At 37.1% G+C, this 16,145-nt stretch overlaps 1 protein-coding gene across 2 annotated transcripts; it reads right to left on the reverse strand.

Annotated features, from left to right (window-relative positions):
- Positions 1-243: 243 nt before the first annotated feature.
- LOC122065346 (methionine aminopeptidase 1A-like) lies at positions 244-15,838 on the reverse strand. 2 transcript variants are annotated; one of them, XM_042629148.1, is made up of 17 exons: positions 15,620-15,838; positions 15,269-15,372; positions 14,585-14,635; positions 13,983-14,168; positions 11,082-11,157; positions 8,221-8,268; positions 8,085-8,129; positions 6,094-6,193; positions 5,397-5,448; positions 5,263-5,304; positions 5,061-5,122; positions 4,868-4,966; positions 2,737-2,810; positions 2,579-2,648; positions 2,378-2,443; positions 2,199-2,287; positions 244-592 (listed from the first exon to the last, which is right to left on the reverse strand). In XM_042629148.1, the coding sequence occupies exons 2-17, from the start codon at positions 15,340-15,342 to the stop codon at positions 515-517; spliced, it is 1,212 nt and encodes a 403-aa protein (XP_042485082.1). In that variant the 5' UTR covers positions 15,343-15,372; positions 15,620-15,838; the 3' UTR covers positions 244-514. The 2 variants fall into 2 exon arrangements, with proteins under 2 accessions (XP_042485082.1, XP_042485081.1); XM_042629147.1 differs by having other exon boundaries at positions 15,269-15,361; positions 15,620-15,837.
- Positions 15,839-16,145: the final 307 nt, after the last annotated feature.

The following is a 16,145-nucleotide window of genomic DNA, read 5'->3' on the forward strand; positions in this document are numbered from 1 at the left end:
CATTTTCCCATCTGTAGGAAAACCTAGTGGTAGAACAACAGCTTCACAAAACAAGCAAAAATCTTGAAAAATATACTAGAAGACTCCTTTTGCCCTCCCTAAGTATGAGAATGAAGTATAGGTTACAAATTATAGTGATCGAGTGACTTCAGTGGCCACGGAGTCTAGAAAGGCACATAGGCTCTGACTGTAAGACACTTTCCCTCTCACTGCAAGAAAAAAAAAGGTCTAGCTATCTGACCATTTATGCGAAAAGTGAAACCCAGACTGATGTCGAGTTTCAAAATTTGGGGTTCATTCTGCCCAGGCAAACTTATTCACAATCACAAAATTTCGTTTCTTCCCAGAATCAGGGATTCACGTCACCCAAAAAAAAATCATTCGCTGTAAACGCAAACTGTCTGATAGATTACAGTTAAAAGAAACTGACTATGATTCCAAAAGCTCAAAATAGAGTAAATGTCATGAAAAACTTAAGGGTTATTTAAAAAGCTTACAACAGCTGTTGTAACTGTCACACATTTAGCCACGGGAACACATTGGGTGAACTGGGCAACCGTGCGGTAAGAACCTCAACTCCAGTTTCCGTGACCTGCATCAAAGATTAGGGAAAGTATAAATAATCAACCAAATTTTATGTTCCTATTGAAAGAAAAATATTAAAGAATGTAATACCGAAATTTACAGACTACAAAGATGTGGTTACGCATTGCCTAAAAATAGTATCAAAAAGGAGAAAAAGGAGCAGCATCTAGAAGCATAAATTGGAATGACAACTCAGTCATATTCTCTAGTGGGTCATGTACAGCAGTATACTAGGCACACATTGAAAAGGCTAGTGCAGTCATTCTTCATAAGCTTTTATCTTGTGGAATGGTATACACTGCCTTTAAACATTCTTCCTCGAGGGGAAAGAGAAATGCAAAACAAGAACATTATTACAGCACTTGTGTCAGTCAGCAAAGATAAATACATGTGCATAATGCAACTGCTCGCATCATAAATCTCCGTAAGAGAGGTAAGGCACTGCAGTAATCGTTATTTCACAAAAGAAACTTGCTGACAAAATTTCTGGTACCAGTGCTTGCAACATTTTTGGACTTGAACAGATGTACTAATTTCCAGGATAATATGAAAAGAAAAGCGCTATATTGTAGACTACTGGTCTAAGAGTCCAATCTCACCCAGCTTGGGGAGTCCTCTTCATAGTTCATAGTTGTGTCATTTGATTTTATTTTTTCTAATACAACTTAAGAAATAATGTCTTTGTAAAGTCGACAATTTTCACTTGAAGATCTTCGTAAATTGTAAGCCCCAACTAATCAATCAAGAAACTAGTTCACTAACACAAGTACCGATTTTCTGTCATAAAAAGAACTTTCAAGATAGAAGCACATATTAAATGAAAATATTTTTAGATTGAATGTAAAAGAAAATTAGAAACAGACCCCAAAATACAAAAATAAAATAAAAATAAATAAAAATAAATAAAAATAAAATAGAAAGAAAAGAGAAAAAGAAAGAAAGAAAGATGAAAAGCACACAATATGAAGTGGAAGAGAGTAGAATTATTGGTAGGAAAAATATGCCCAAAATTAAAAAAAGAAGTCCAATGTATTTAACTTTTGGCACAAGGTAAACTTAATTTTTCTACTGCCAAAGAATAGCTAAAATACTTTTGACAAAATCTTCATCCAGAAAGTAAGGGTACAACAGCTCCAGAAATGTATAGAACATCTTTTCTCCCCTTTTTTTTCTTTCTGGAGGGTGGGGGCAAAGATTGAGCATCGCATCCCATATTCTGCTTTTAAAAGCATGCATATACAATGTGAGACAGGTAAGTATATGTATCTTTACACTAAATGTTTGACCAACTAAGGCTAGACCTGAAGTTAAGATGGGAAAAGTACGTATCCTTATACAGTTGCACAAAAAGCTTATGGTACAAACCTCCTGCTCACCAGAGACCTATATGCAGACCAAGGATGAAGAACCAGTGAACTCACTGTGAAAGCTCATACCAAGTCCTTATTATGGCAATGTTTAAAGTGATCGACAAAACAATTCCCAAAACCAAGCAATCAAAAGAGGATTGATATTCATCTAAAAATAGCCAGTTGACCATTACAAGTAGCCTTCTCATAGTAGATAGAATGAAGTGCATGAAAATGGGGGGAAACCACGATATGCAATGTTACCAGAAGAGTGTGTTCAAACTGAGCACTGCGTTTGCCATCTGCTGTAACAGCTGTCCATCCATCAGGCCAAGACCGATCACGCCAAACTCCTAAGAAGAAATCCCTTTTAGTATGTGTTATGCAGGTTAAAACATCCACTTAGAAAGATAGCAATTTTCCTATGAATCTATAAAAGATACCTGCATTGATCATGGGCTCAATTGTGAAAGTCTGCCCAGCTTTCATCACGCCAACTGCTTTATTTTCTGATTGGGTTAAGGTTAGCAACAAATAAAAACAACAACTGCCTGAGCCAAAGAGACCATGGGTGGACTAGTGAAGAAAACAAATAAGACAATGGTTAAAACAGGAGATTTGATAAGCCATGTTTCTGAGGATACTTCCATAGTGGGGAATATTTGGGGCACAGTGAAATAGCTCCCCAATACCATGACCACAGTATGATCTCACCTATTATTACAGGATCCACATTAAAAATTAGTAGGAAAATTGCCATCACATCAACAAAATTAATTCTAAAATGTAGATACCACATTACCACCGATAACCCAGACATCGAAGCATGCCGATTAATAACTTCGCCAACTTCACGAAATCGCACCCCAGGTTTAACTGAGATTTGAAAAGAAATACAAAAATTTGTAATCCATTTGGATTTCCAAGAACAACATACTACACAGAAGTTCCCGCAGCAATAAGACTAGATAACTCAAAAATTGAATATATTCTGTGCAGCAAATATGGATTAGGAAAATTAAGAATAAATGTATCAGCAGTTGAAAAATGATCCATCAACAAGCGAATTCAAATTCAACAAATGCCTCACATTTAGGCAATTCACCCGTGTCTTAGATCCAAGCACACAGACATCCACACATATATAACCATAATATTCCCATCAGAAGATCTCCACTCAAACTGTCTCGGACCTCTCGGTGATGCCTACAACATGTGACCAGAATTCCTTCCCTATTTAGACCCTTTTTCTCTAAGCGAAAGAACTGTGTTTTTTATTTTATATGAACTAAATAAGGGACATCCATTAGTCACCAATATATGGGGCCATTATTCCTCCCCCCCCCCCCACCCATATGAAAAAAAAAAAAAAAGAATCAAATGCAAAATAGCTCAATCAATCTTCAACTAATTTGACCTTTATTTAAAGAAAAAAAAAAGAGTTGCAACAGTTAATTGTTTCCGATGTTGACTTGGAGCTAAGGACTCACGATTAAGTTTGAAATAAATGAAATACCATCCAAGTCAATAGAATAGTTGACACTCCTCTTCTCCAGCCCCCTCTCCACCTCCCTCCCCACCCCCTACGGCAAGCTTAGTCCAAAAATTGGTCTTATTTCTCTAGTATTTAGTTATGGGCTTTTGTAAGTGATATTACTTGTAACAGGTCCAATTACAATGCCCAAAATTTTATATCCATAGGGGTACACAAGATTAGTGTCTTAAATTAAGTCTTTAGGTTAGATTAGGATACTTATTAGCAAGATAGAGTAATATCTTAAGTCTGCCAAATTATGTCAGTATAAGAGAGATTCGGAAAACTTTACGAGTAAATGTTAGTGTTTAAGTCTATTTGGTTACTTAATGGTTATTTAATTCTGTTAGCATTTGTTTTAAGTTTACTCAAACACTACTTTTGAATTTTTTCTGTAAGAATAAAATCCCCTATCAGATAAGACAGTTAAATTGAATTTCATTTATGAAAATGTGTGAGCCTCTTCTCTTCCTCTCCTCTTTTCTTCAAAGATACTGTTCATAGGCCCAGAACATTCCTCTTTCTCTGTATTTTCTCTTTGTTTACCCGTTGCAGGCTGCTGAAATATCAAAACCTGCAAGATTTCATCTGCTGGTGGATTGTCCTAAAAATCTCCTTAAAACTAGGCCTGTGTTGTAGCCAATCAAATCCTCAATTACTAATCTGGATTAAAATTGGCTGGCTGCATGAACTTAGTATTGGAGCGGCGGAGCCTACGGTTCAGTCGATTCTGTAGTCATGATCCCAAATTTTTTAATCTAGTAGTTGAGGTCCAAAACGGGTTCAACTCTTCATATTGGTATTCAAAGTGGTCAGGATAAAAATTGGGGTTGGGAAATATCCCCGTCCTCTCCCCACCTCACGAGCAAATAAAACTCTTGTTGTGGTTTGCAATCCCTCCCTCCGCTTTCTCGAGGAGCATGTTTCTTCTTATCTTTCCACACCCCCCATCTTCTTCCCGTTATTTAGAGGTTATGTCCTCTATCTTCTAGACGACATGAAGGGGATGGGGAAAACATGGTTTTTGGAGTCGCCACCTAGGTTTAAGGGCCTAGAACTCTAATGGTGAGCCCAATTCCAATCGAGTTTGAGTAAGGGGGTTTCTTTTAAGACCTTCAAATAGAGATGAGAAAGGATTTGTAAAGCAAACCCCATTGAGCTGGGTCTGGGATTAAGTCTTACTTGAGTTGGGTTGAGTTAATTTGGAGCATGGCACCTCCCAGGTCCAAAAATTTTCAGAAACTACCACATTTCCAATGTCATGTATATGCTTTAGCTTAAATTGTCTTATAAGCTACAGCAGGAAATGGGAGCTAAGAAGCAGTGTGACTAATGGATATTAGCAATGTAAGGATAATATTATACCACTAATTAGTATCACAGAATTTACAACTTGTACCTATGGATATAGCTTTCTCCAAGCACTCAAAAGTACTTCGGACCAGATGCTGAGATGCTTCGTCAACATTCCCCACAAAGTACGTCTCATTAAGATCACCTGCACATCGCTCAATCAATTTACAGAGCCCCATAGGACAAATTTGCACAATGCAGTTAAAGCATAATGAATGTCTTATCATAAAGTTTCTCACCATGGACACCTTTATAGTAGACAGTCACATCAACATTCACAATATCCCCATCCTCTAATCTCCTAAAGGATAAATACACAAAGGAGAAAAGTTAGAAGAGGCAGCACATAAAGCATGGGCTAAGAAAACAGAGTTTGGGTTCAGTTAGGAAGAGAAAGAAAAAATATTGAAATAAAAAAACAGTAGCAAATATTATATAAACCTGGCATCTGGGATTCCATGGCAAATAACTTCATTTACTGACCTATAATAACAAAAACAGAAATAGGTAAAACTACGCCTTTGCTTTGTTACCAAATCAAAATTGAACAAGATATATGCCGAAGAAATACCTACGTGCAGCAAGACTTTGGGAAAAAATGATAATTTAGTGGAGATGGATATGCACCTGCAACATAAAGAGATACAACTAGTTAGTAACACAACCATAGCAGAGCAGTGCTTCCTTTCTTCCTCCCAAAATCAAATGCCTGTGCTCTGTCCCATGCTAAAAGATATATGGGGCAGAAAATCACCGCAGAGTTCATGTTCTTCTAGCAGTACAGAGCAGATGTAATGTTCTTAAATCCGAAGTCCTACAACTAAAACCCATATAAAGTACTACGGACATAAATTTCAGGTAAAAAAAATTTCATGGTCTTTGTCTGAAAACCCTACCCCTTCCCTTCTGCACTAATCAAAGACTCGCCCGGACGCCGTCGCAACCACAAATGATTTTATTAAGCAAAAAGAAAATCCTAGACAACAAGAAGTCAACAACAATAACATCATAAGGAACTGGAGCCCTGGATTCAAAAACACTACATGATTTGGTAAGGCCCCAGATAAAGGTCAGCCCAACCAGCCTCACTTTAACTAACTTATCAGCCAGACAGTTTACCGATATCATCCTCCAAGAAATTATGCAGGCCAGTGCAAAAGAAACACAACTAAACATTCAACACTTCTTTTTCCCTGCAAAACTTATGCTACTAGTCTAAAATTAAATATGGGGATGTATCAAAAAATAGCCAAACAATTCTTGACAACTAACCAGCAGCAATCGTCGCCTCATGGACCACCTCATCAATTTCATCAGTTGTCACACCAGGTCGAATAACACGAGCAGCCGCATCCAAAACCTCCCTTGCAATCTGAAGATCATAATTGATAGAAAATAGGTCTTCAAAACATAACGTGAAGAAAAGCCAAGAATAAAAGAAATACTACATTCCCAAATGTCAATAGATCAGTGTCTAGTTATGCGATGAAATAAAATGATCCCTTTAATATAAACGATCAGTTTATATGGATTAAAAACTAAGGGTGTCAATTTGGACAGGAACTGACCTGCTAAAACCTGGAACTGGACTGTCCAACTAATAAAAGGGACACTTCTGGGTTCTGGTTTTGGTACCTGGTAGGTAAATGAGATGGCACAGTTCTGGGGAGGGTTTCCCAGTGGCCAGTGGCTCCAGAACTGAAAGACCAGTTAGGAACTGGAACCGCCAGGACCCATTTATAAGGCATATATTTGGTGTTGGTGATTTGGAAGTGTGAAATTTTGGATTTATTTGTATGCTTAGGAACGGAGATTTCCCCTTTAAGTATTTGATTGTATGCTTATGAATGGACATTTTTATGTTTGCACTCTTAGAAATTGATATTTGATTATTTAGATGCTTAAGAATATATATTTTATTAATTGGATCTGGCTGAATGTTACCTACACGAAGACAAAATGAATTGAAACTTTAGTTCAGTTGCCTCAATTTTTTATTTTATTTTTTCATTTTGTGAATGATTTTGGGGTAAAAAAAAAGAAAGTCATTTCTTCATAACTCTTGAACGCCACTTGACACCCCAAACTTTTAGATATGAAAGAGTATGTTTGAAAATAATATTGACTTTCTCCACTTGAATCTCGCTGCTACCACTACCACTGCCATTGCTTGACAGCCGCTGCTCGCCACTGCCACATCACCTCCCCCTTCCATGAACCATCTGAGAACCCACACCCCATTGCTGACTGTGTCAATCACCTGCTGCCACCTGATCTTATTGCTTCATTCTGCTGGTGCCCCTTGCCTCCTGCAACTCCATGGTTGCTACTTGTTATTCTCCTTCTTACCACCGAGGAAGAAAGGATAGATTTTAGACTATAGAAAAGAACTCAAAGCACCCAAAAGCCATTACATGACTACGACAAAGAAAAAGATTAACCCTCTTTGATGGGGTAGCCTTAGGGAAGAAAGGGGAAATCGCATAAAGAGGGGGAAGGGGATCACACACACAACGCAGAAATTCAACTAATTCTAAAATAAAATTCTCTGTCTAAAACTTTTTCTTTTTTTTTTTTTTTTTTTTTGGGGGGAGATCTGGCTAAAACATTGAGTACATGCAAGTATTTAAAAGAAAATAATAAGACTACTACTACTTAGACTCTTAACACTGAAGACTCCTACTTCTCTACCTCCTACGTATCCTACCCAAAACAAACTTTGAGAAAATAAAAGACTTAATATTAAACTAAACTACCAGCCCTTGTTGAACCAAAAACCTGGGTTGGACCTGTTCTTCTTGGCCCTTGGCTTCCACAGCCGGTCATGCTGGTCCAACCAGGTAAGTGCAGATGTATCTGCATCACTCTTTTTTTTTTGACACATCAATACCCTTTTAAACACATTTTAGCAGAGTCCCCACTCCCATTTGCATTTTTTGACAAGTGTGTCCTAAGTTCAGGAAAAGAGATGGATCTGACTTTTCAACACATACCAATATCACATCACATGTAACATAGCACTCTAGAGAAGAGTTATGCAGGAGCATCAATATTAGAACATCTTATGAAATAGCTCTGTTGGGTATCAAGTGCAGCAAATGCACAATTGATGTTCAACAACAACATCAAATAAGTAGATAGTTCTCTACAATTTAAATTTATAACTATGATCTGTAAAAACATGCAAAGTTAACACATTTTTCCTTGACAATCACAGAATCAGAATTAGTTTATGCAGAAAAGAATTTACAGTAAGGACTTACTTGGCACGTTTCTCTCATTCTCTCAATCTGCTCCGGAGTTTTGATCTTCAAAGATAATCATGCCAAAATAAAACAAACGCTTATTTCCCACTCAACATCCAATGTAAATGATCTGAGAAGCCATTATCAAGCTTACCTCCACAACATGTTGCAAATCACTATTGGGCTCAATTTTGGGGATTCCCTGCCAATTAAATAGAAAAAAGTCATATCTAAAATAATATAATAAACACAATGAATCCTATCTTTTAGCAGGGTTGTAACTAGAACACAAGCATTAATTGAACAAATATGCTGTTTAGGCCACCCTCACAGCCCTGTACAGCTTAGTTTGTTCTGTTTAGATTTTTTTTTTTTTTTTTTTTTTCAATTTTTTATTAATAAAATTTCTAATTGACTAATCAAAAAGTAGGGTGCACAGAACAAAGTAAGAAAGAAAGAAGAACCAACCGAACTACCATGAACAACAATTTTTTTTGCTAACGATAGGTATCTAGGCCTTCGGCCTCATTAGACCCGCGGGCCCATACTGACTCCACAACCGCATGGATCAGGTCATACCAGGGTTGAATGAGAACAATTTAACTTTCACCAAAAGCAGTGAAGAGCACTAAACACCCCCTGTGTGAGTAGCCCCAAGGGGATAAGAGAAGTCGAACTCAGAACCACATGCTTCCTAAGGCGAAGGTCCCTTGAAATGTTCAGCAAATACAAATTATGCTATATTGTAATTTTTGTAAATATATCCCTATGCATTTTTTCGTTTTGGGTTGATGAGAAATTGATGGAACATCAAGGAGTTCAAACATTGTGAAGATATCCCAAAATACCACCAGTCTTTAGAAAGTTTTGATATACCAGAGACATTGGGTCAAGTACATAACCATTTCCCAACTCATGGTTATAGTTGAAATGCATGGAAACTTTTGCATAAAAAGGTTCCTCAAGCTTGAAGGAACCTGAAACTTGTTCCTCCCCTTCAAGATGTAATCCTTTCTGGGAACGTCCTGAGTCAATTTGGTCCTAAAATCACTCATGGTTTCTTCAAAAGGGATATTTGTTACATTTTTTTCATAATTTAGGGTTAACTCATTTATCGTACGAAAATTTGTTATCTCCATTGGTTAATTATATAAAAGTAATCTACCCCTATTAGCTTTACTTTTTGTCCAAAACAATTTAAAACTGAAATCTATTTTTGTTGTTAATTATTTGTGCAATAAGCCAATAATGACATATAAGGTAGTCGTGAAATTATTAAGTTATTAGTTATCAAATTAACCCAGCTTGAGACCATATGTTCTCTGGATTGACATGATGCAAGAGCCATATTCTGAAGTCTGAACCTTCGGATTATCTCCATGTTCATGAACCTGTAAAGAACTACTGGACATGACAAATTGTTTTTTAGATTTTAATGAATTCATGACTTCTTGCCAGCTTGGCCAGCTAATTGTTGTCCCTATATTCTTTTATCATCTTTCTTGTATTAGCCATTTCACTAGGCCAAAATATGATGGGTTTCTAGAGTCCTAAGATTACTAGGTTCAGAAATCCAATGAAACCAGATTTCAAGAGAATTATAATAACAGAAAATCCAAGATTCTGATTCAACCCAAAATCCGGTTGAAGGTCTATTATGTGGGGAAGAATAACTCCTCAATATCTGGGGTTATAGAGCTATTCTATTAAGAATAGGACACTTGAAACAGGTTTCCAGAAGTGAAAACGAGGGGTGAAAGTTTGGCCCTGACAACCCGAACCCGAACCCGAACCCGCCCTGAGCCTGAACAAGGCTTGGACCAAGTTTTTTTGACCCTGAGGGTGGGTTAGGGTTGAAAAACCCCAACCCTGGCTCAGGGTTGGGTATGGCTCGGGCTCGGGCTCGGGCTCGGGCTCGGGCTCGGGTTGAGGCCTCAGCCCGGCCCAACCAGACCCAAAATTCAATTCAACCCTGAATTTTTATATTACATTTAGAGCTTCTATTAGTATTTCATTTTTCTATATTTTTTTAATGTATAAGATATGAATGGCAAAAACATGTCAATCAAGGTTAAATCCAACCACTGCAGAAGCCAAGGCCAACCCAAGCCAACCTGGCCCTGACAAGGTTGGGCCTAAACATGAACCTGGCAGGGTTGAGTTGGGCCTGGGTTGAATTTGAGGACCTAGGGTTGGGTTAAGGTTTTAAGAAACCCGGCCCAACCCGGCCATATTTCACCCCTACTGCAAACTGATTGCAAGACTTTTAATATTGAATCAATGATCACAGTGATTTGAAACAGTAACAGAATTCAGAAATGGCATTAGGATGTTGATCTGAAACCGAAAATCAAACTGATCTTAGAATAAAGTAAAACTAAGAAATCCAACTTGAAGTAGGATTCTAAGAAAACAAAAACAGGATCAAATTTTGAAACTGTGGGTGTGTTTAGAATGTTATTCGATTGCCAAATATGAAATCATATTTGAAATCTCAGATGTAACTATAAGGAAACTAAAATTCCAGCAAGTGGGGAGAACAGAATAGAAACTTAAAAATACTAACATGATTTGTGGATAAGATGAAGAAGAATGGAGGAAAGATACATGGATATGAACAAAGCATCTCACCTGGAACTTGATTGGAATCCACCAATCCTACCTTAGCATCTGATGCAGAAGTAGTACCTTGGACCAGACGAAACCCATTTTGGAATCCAGACGGAGATGAACTGGGTCCAATTTGGGTCTTTAGTCTAGTAGAATATTTTAGGACTTTGTTTACTTTGATTTACTTTTTTTATTTTTCTCTAAAAGTACACTGCAATCTTCATCACTCCCACTCTCCGTACCCCATATTGGCAACATTATCTACCACTTTGATACTTCCAGTGATACATTCCTCTCCCCCAAGCAATATTTCCACCATCATACCAATAACTTATAACTTGCTATAATCTCCTGAAAAATCACAAACAATAGCCAATAATTGACAAGTGAATAAAAAAAACTCACATCAATTGCCCAGTCTGGTTTGTCAATATGAGCGGGTACACTACGCCGTTTTGATATAGGATATGGCCTCAGGGTCCTGAAAATTTACAGAATGGAAATTTTGGTCTCAAATTGTCATGAAAGAAGCAAATGTTCATCGAATCATAGATCATAAACCCAATAAAGAATGAAATGATAGAAAATAGTTTTCATTATACTGAGATAAAAGGTCAAAAAGAACAAAAAGGGAAAAAATAACCTAAAGACTAAGAAAGAAAGAAACCATGAATTTAATTCTTTACTTTGACGAACTAACTCTTTGATTTAGTGATTCTTTATAATGGCATGTATTGAATGAGTGAGAAGAGAGCACTTTCTGGACTAATATCCTTGGCACCCATATTGGAGTCTAGAGAGCAACAAGCTTTGACATTTCTTAAGAGTGTACGAACAAGTTGGATGTTTACACAGCACCTACACCATGTTCTATTGCCAACCATAAAGGCAAGAAAGTGGTCCTCTTTAGGCTTCTAAAAGTATCCCATGGCATACCTGATTCTGTGGGATTACACTCTTTAACATTTCATGAACTGTAAGACCATTCCCCCTCCAAAGAGGTCAAGAAGTAGGCAGGTCACTGGTTGGATCATGCCAAATCTTGAAGCAGGTGAAAATTGGCAAGGGCCACAGGAAATGGTTCTGCTTTAATTGGAAACAAATATAAAAGGGTGTACCACTGCACGATGCTCCCACCACTGCGGCGTCTGGGCAGGGTCATTGGAAACAAATATGTGACCTAGATTTGGATATCCTGTTGCAAATGTCATGTCAAACTACTAACAAAGTCAGAATTACATATTTGAATAGTGGGCCATACTGCTCAGTGGTTAAAGGGATGTGCCCCATTATAATGATAGAGCATTGTTCCAGGGGCGGTCCTTGTGTAAGTTTTGGAGTTGAAGGAAACGAGTCTGTCATGTACTTATTGTGCTGGATCTTGCTCACAGGAGGTATAGGAATAAGGTTGTTCTCCCTCCCCCACTATCTCTATTATGCCATTTGAGTGTAGAAAACTCTAATGCTTAATAAGAAGGGGGAAACATCAAAGACTTAAGACTAACTCCACTTATAATATGTCGCTGCAGTGACAAATGCATTAGTGAAGTTTTTCAGGATCAGAGATACCATTTGAATTTTGTAATTGGTCAGTGTTTTTACTCAATTCATTGTTTTTCTTCCTTCTGTTATCATAATTCACTTCCCACTCAAAGGAAACTTCAGTGCCGACTTCTCACAATAAAAAATAAAATAAAAATAAATAAAAAGATACCAACAGCCACTATCTCATGGAACATGTTCCTACGGAACACTCTTTAACACTTTAGCAAGCCTCAACTATTGCCTAAAACAATTCTACCCCAGTCTTATTCTGTCATTGAAATGGTAAAAGGTTCATTTTCCCAACTTTTTAATTAAAAAATAAAAAATATATATTTCCAACTGATAATACAACAGAAATTCAACAACTGGAATGGCCAGTCAAATTGGATGTATGCCAAGGCAATCCAAGGTTCTGCTAGCTGAAGAAAAGCCCAATCGGTCATTTCATCCTTCCACATGGTTGAAACAACATAGATCACCCAGTCAAGAAATCTAGAATTCTAGATCCTACACCTAGAATGAGGCAACACTTTTTGGTTTTGCAGAAAAGTCAAATGAAAAATGGAATATAATTTTTAAATCTAGGCTCCGTCTGGCCCAATGAAAAGTGTTGTAAAGTACTATATGCTTGAACAAAAAAAAATAGAAAATTTTCAACTAATAACAAGAAGTTTTGTGAACTAATAACTAAATTGGAACTAGAATTTTCAATTAAATTAGTTCCATTTTTTGGGAGAAGTGCAACAGAGAAAAATATTTACTTCAATTTTCAACTGTTATCTAAAATGATAATATTTTATTTTATGCAATCTATTGATCTTTTCTTCCTAAAATATTTTATATTACTTTGCAATAATTTATACCCAATCAGACGGACCTTAAGGGAATTCAATTCCCCAGCCATATACATCATTATACTCATTGTCAATACAATCTCATTAAGCGTTAAGGAAAACACCATTTTGTTAATCTAAAAATTAATAGATTCTGTAGCACCACAGGAAAAAGACTGAACAAGAGGTTCCAGATACAGGGCAGTTCAGATACTCTATGGCCATCTAATTTATGCACTTACGGAACTTGTCAATCAAACAGTAAACTACAAACAAAGTTCTCTTCCCAACTGTGCAATGTTATTTGAGGCAATATTTCTCTTCAGATATTTCCTTACTGTAGCTTAATCATATTAACAAGAAGCTGTATAATTTTGAAACCATTTCAAACCATTCTCCCATTCCTGGTCCTTCACAAAAGCTTCATTTTATTATTTCACAAATAGTATATCATGGACTTATATAACACTTGTGTGAACCAGGCAATACAGCTAAGTTTGAAACGTAATCAGAACGCTTCAGATGCCCTCACAATAAAAATTAATTGACCATGATTTGTCTACAAAACTTGTAAGATCTTTAAATGATCCTTGATTCTCATGCAAAATCAGTTTCTCAACAGAATTTCCAATTAATAGCTTCTCCAGCCCACTCGACCTTTCATTCAAATCTAGGTCCACAGTGCCACAAATCTGTTTGTAGAACCTCGCATGACCATACAGGAAGGAATTTATCTCTTTAAAGAAAAGGAATAATGTAACAAAATGTTCTTAAAGAGATGCATTTCATCAAACACAACAAAGAAACTGAAAAATCACAAAAATTGAAAATTGTAGAACATCCAACACAAGCAAACAATAAGAACAACCGTGGTGTTGATAAAAAAATTCATTAAAAAAAAAGGCTAAGAACAATCCTTGAGAAATACCCTGTCCAATCAAAATGAGGTAGCTTTTCCGTACGAGCCTGGCCTTTCTTTAAGCAATATAGCCATCCGTCATTAAGTAAGGTTGAAATTTGTTCCTCTGGGGTGCCTGCACCAACTGCGGACAACTTTGCTTTCAAGTGCACCGACTTATGAGAACTCCATGATGCCTTGAAACAATCCTGAGTGCTGCCAACCCCACAAAACAACAGAATTACTGAAAAGAGAAATTGGGTAATCACTCAGAAAACTTCAGAGTAAAAAACTCAATCCTTCTTAAATCAGAGATTACACAAGGAAATGGAAAAAAGGTAGAATAACAAAACAGTGGAAGGCTGTTACTAGGAGTAACAGCTCCCCAAACAAGTCTCCTCCCATAATGGAAAATTCTTATTAATTTGCAGGTGCTAATACTTAAGAAGAAACTTTGGCACAAACTCTCTTGCATGCCTTCAAGGAAGCCTTCATCTGTATTGTCTTACTAAAGGCATTGCTTAATGGTAGGGCACCAGATTTGCATGTTGCCCCTCATTGTTTACTTGTATAGTTCCATGACTTATTTTGAATCCATAAATCCAAATACGAAGCTTGAAACGGTTACAAACCAGAATGCAGCACCTTCACGAGGAAGCTTCAATTCCACACACTTAGGACACCTGCATACAAGAGAGAAAAATTACAAAAGTGGAAGCGCAACAGGGTTCACTTTCTTGTCAAAACTGATGTTAATGTGTGACAATATTCTGCAGGATTATCTGGTAAGTCCAAAGATTGTGGTTTATATCCTATAATTCGAATGTTCTTTGTTACGCCTCTTTTGGGAGTGGATTGTATGTAAGGTGGTGATTGATGGGTCCAGCTGGGAAGTCAACAAGGTCTTGCAGATAGTGAGTTTCAACAAAGAACTTTTCCAACTGAGAAGAATAGCATCCACAGCAAAGATAACAGTACGTCAACAAGATATTTAGAGGCGGAGAAAAGAACTTGTCAGGCATGTGGAGAACAAGGACTGGAACTGAAACTTGATAAATTAAGAGCTCACAAGTGAAGTAAAAATGGGGGAAAAAAAAGGGCGAAAGGCAGTACTCACTGAGTTTACAGACAAAGCACGCAAAGACTAAATAATCATTCCAAAATCCAACAACAAATAAAAAGATGCAAATTGAACCTAAATATTGACTTTCAAATACCAACATGCCCATTATTTCAATATCAAAATCCACAAGTTGCCACTTCCAACCACAAAATAAGAAGTCGAAAACACTCTCAAGAGGCATGGAAACACATACTGAAGATGAGCGGGCTTCCCACACCGCACACAAGATATCGTCGAATCAGCCTGCTCACTCGAAGCTCCGTCCATTGAAGCAATTTTTCAATGTCTAGCATACGACTGTAATATCAGAGATTTGAAAAAAAAAAAAAAAAAAGGAGCAAAAATGTTTACTAACATTCCACCAGAGAAAGGATGAGATTGAATGTATTTTAGTCACATACGGATTCCACTTTCTTCGTCAAATTTTCAAATGATTAACAAGGATTGATACTCATACCTGAACTACGAAACTATTACGAAGGAATGAAAGTACATAAATTTCACTTATAACAAATCTTCAAATCTATTAAGGTTTACTCCTCACCTGGAGTATGAAGATTTGTTTCTGAGACGACAAATTAGGGTTTGCAGAAATCGATGGAAGAAGAAGCAAGTCTTCCTTCACTACGGTTCAACTCAAACTTCAGAGAAAGTATCCGCGGAAACGCCGTCGGAAAAGACTTTCGGGCAATACGATTATTACTCCCTGCATTTGTCCTGTATTACTCGAAGCCCAATTTTCACCTCTTTCTCTGTTGTCATTTAAATCCCTAAAGTAACCCTACCCCTTCCCTCCTCTATAGTCTCCCATCCCCGCATCCCGCAGGACCCGCACCTGACAACTTCTTCAATCAAATCGTCTCTCGTGCGCATGGGTTAGGTATGGGTATTGAATTGGCCATGCATTTCTTTTATAATTCAATCGGTGTTCGCTGACACCGATCTGGATTTTTTTTTTTTTTTTTATCCTTAATATTATCTGGGACCCAGGATCCCGATCTCGATATCTGACTAATCTAAGATCATGTCTTGTATCAATATCAAGGGTAAAATTGTAAAAAAATCTTTTT

Source organism: Macadamia integrifolia, unplaced genomic scaffold (assembly GCF_013358625.1).
Source record: "Macadamia integrifolia cultivar HAES 741 unplaced genomic scaffold, SCU_Mint_v3 scaffold1981, whole genome shotgun sequence".
Taxonomy (NCBI): Eukaryota; Viridiplantae; Streptophyta; class Magnoliopsida; order Proteales; family Proteaceae; genus Macadamia; species Macadamia integrifolia.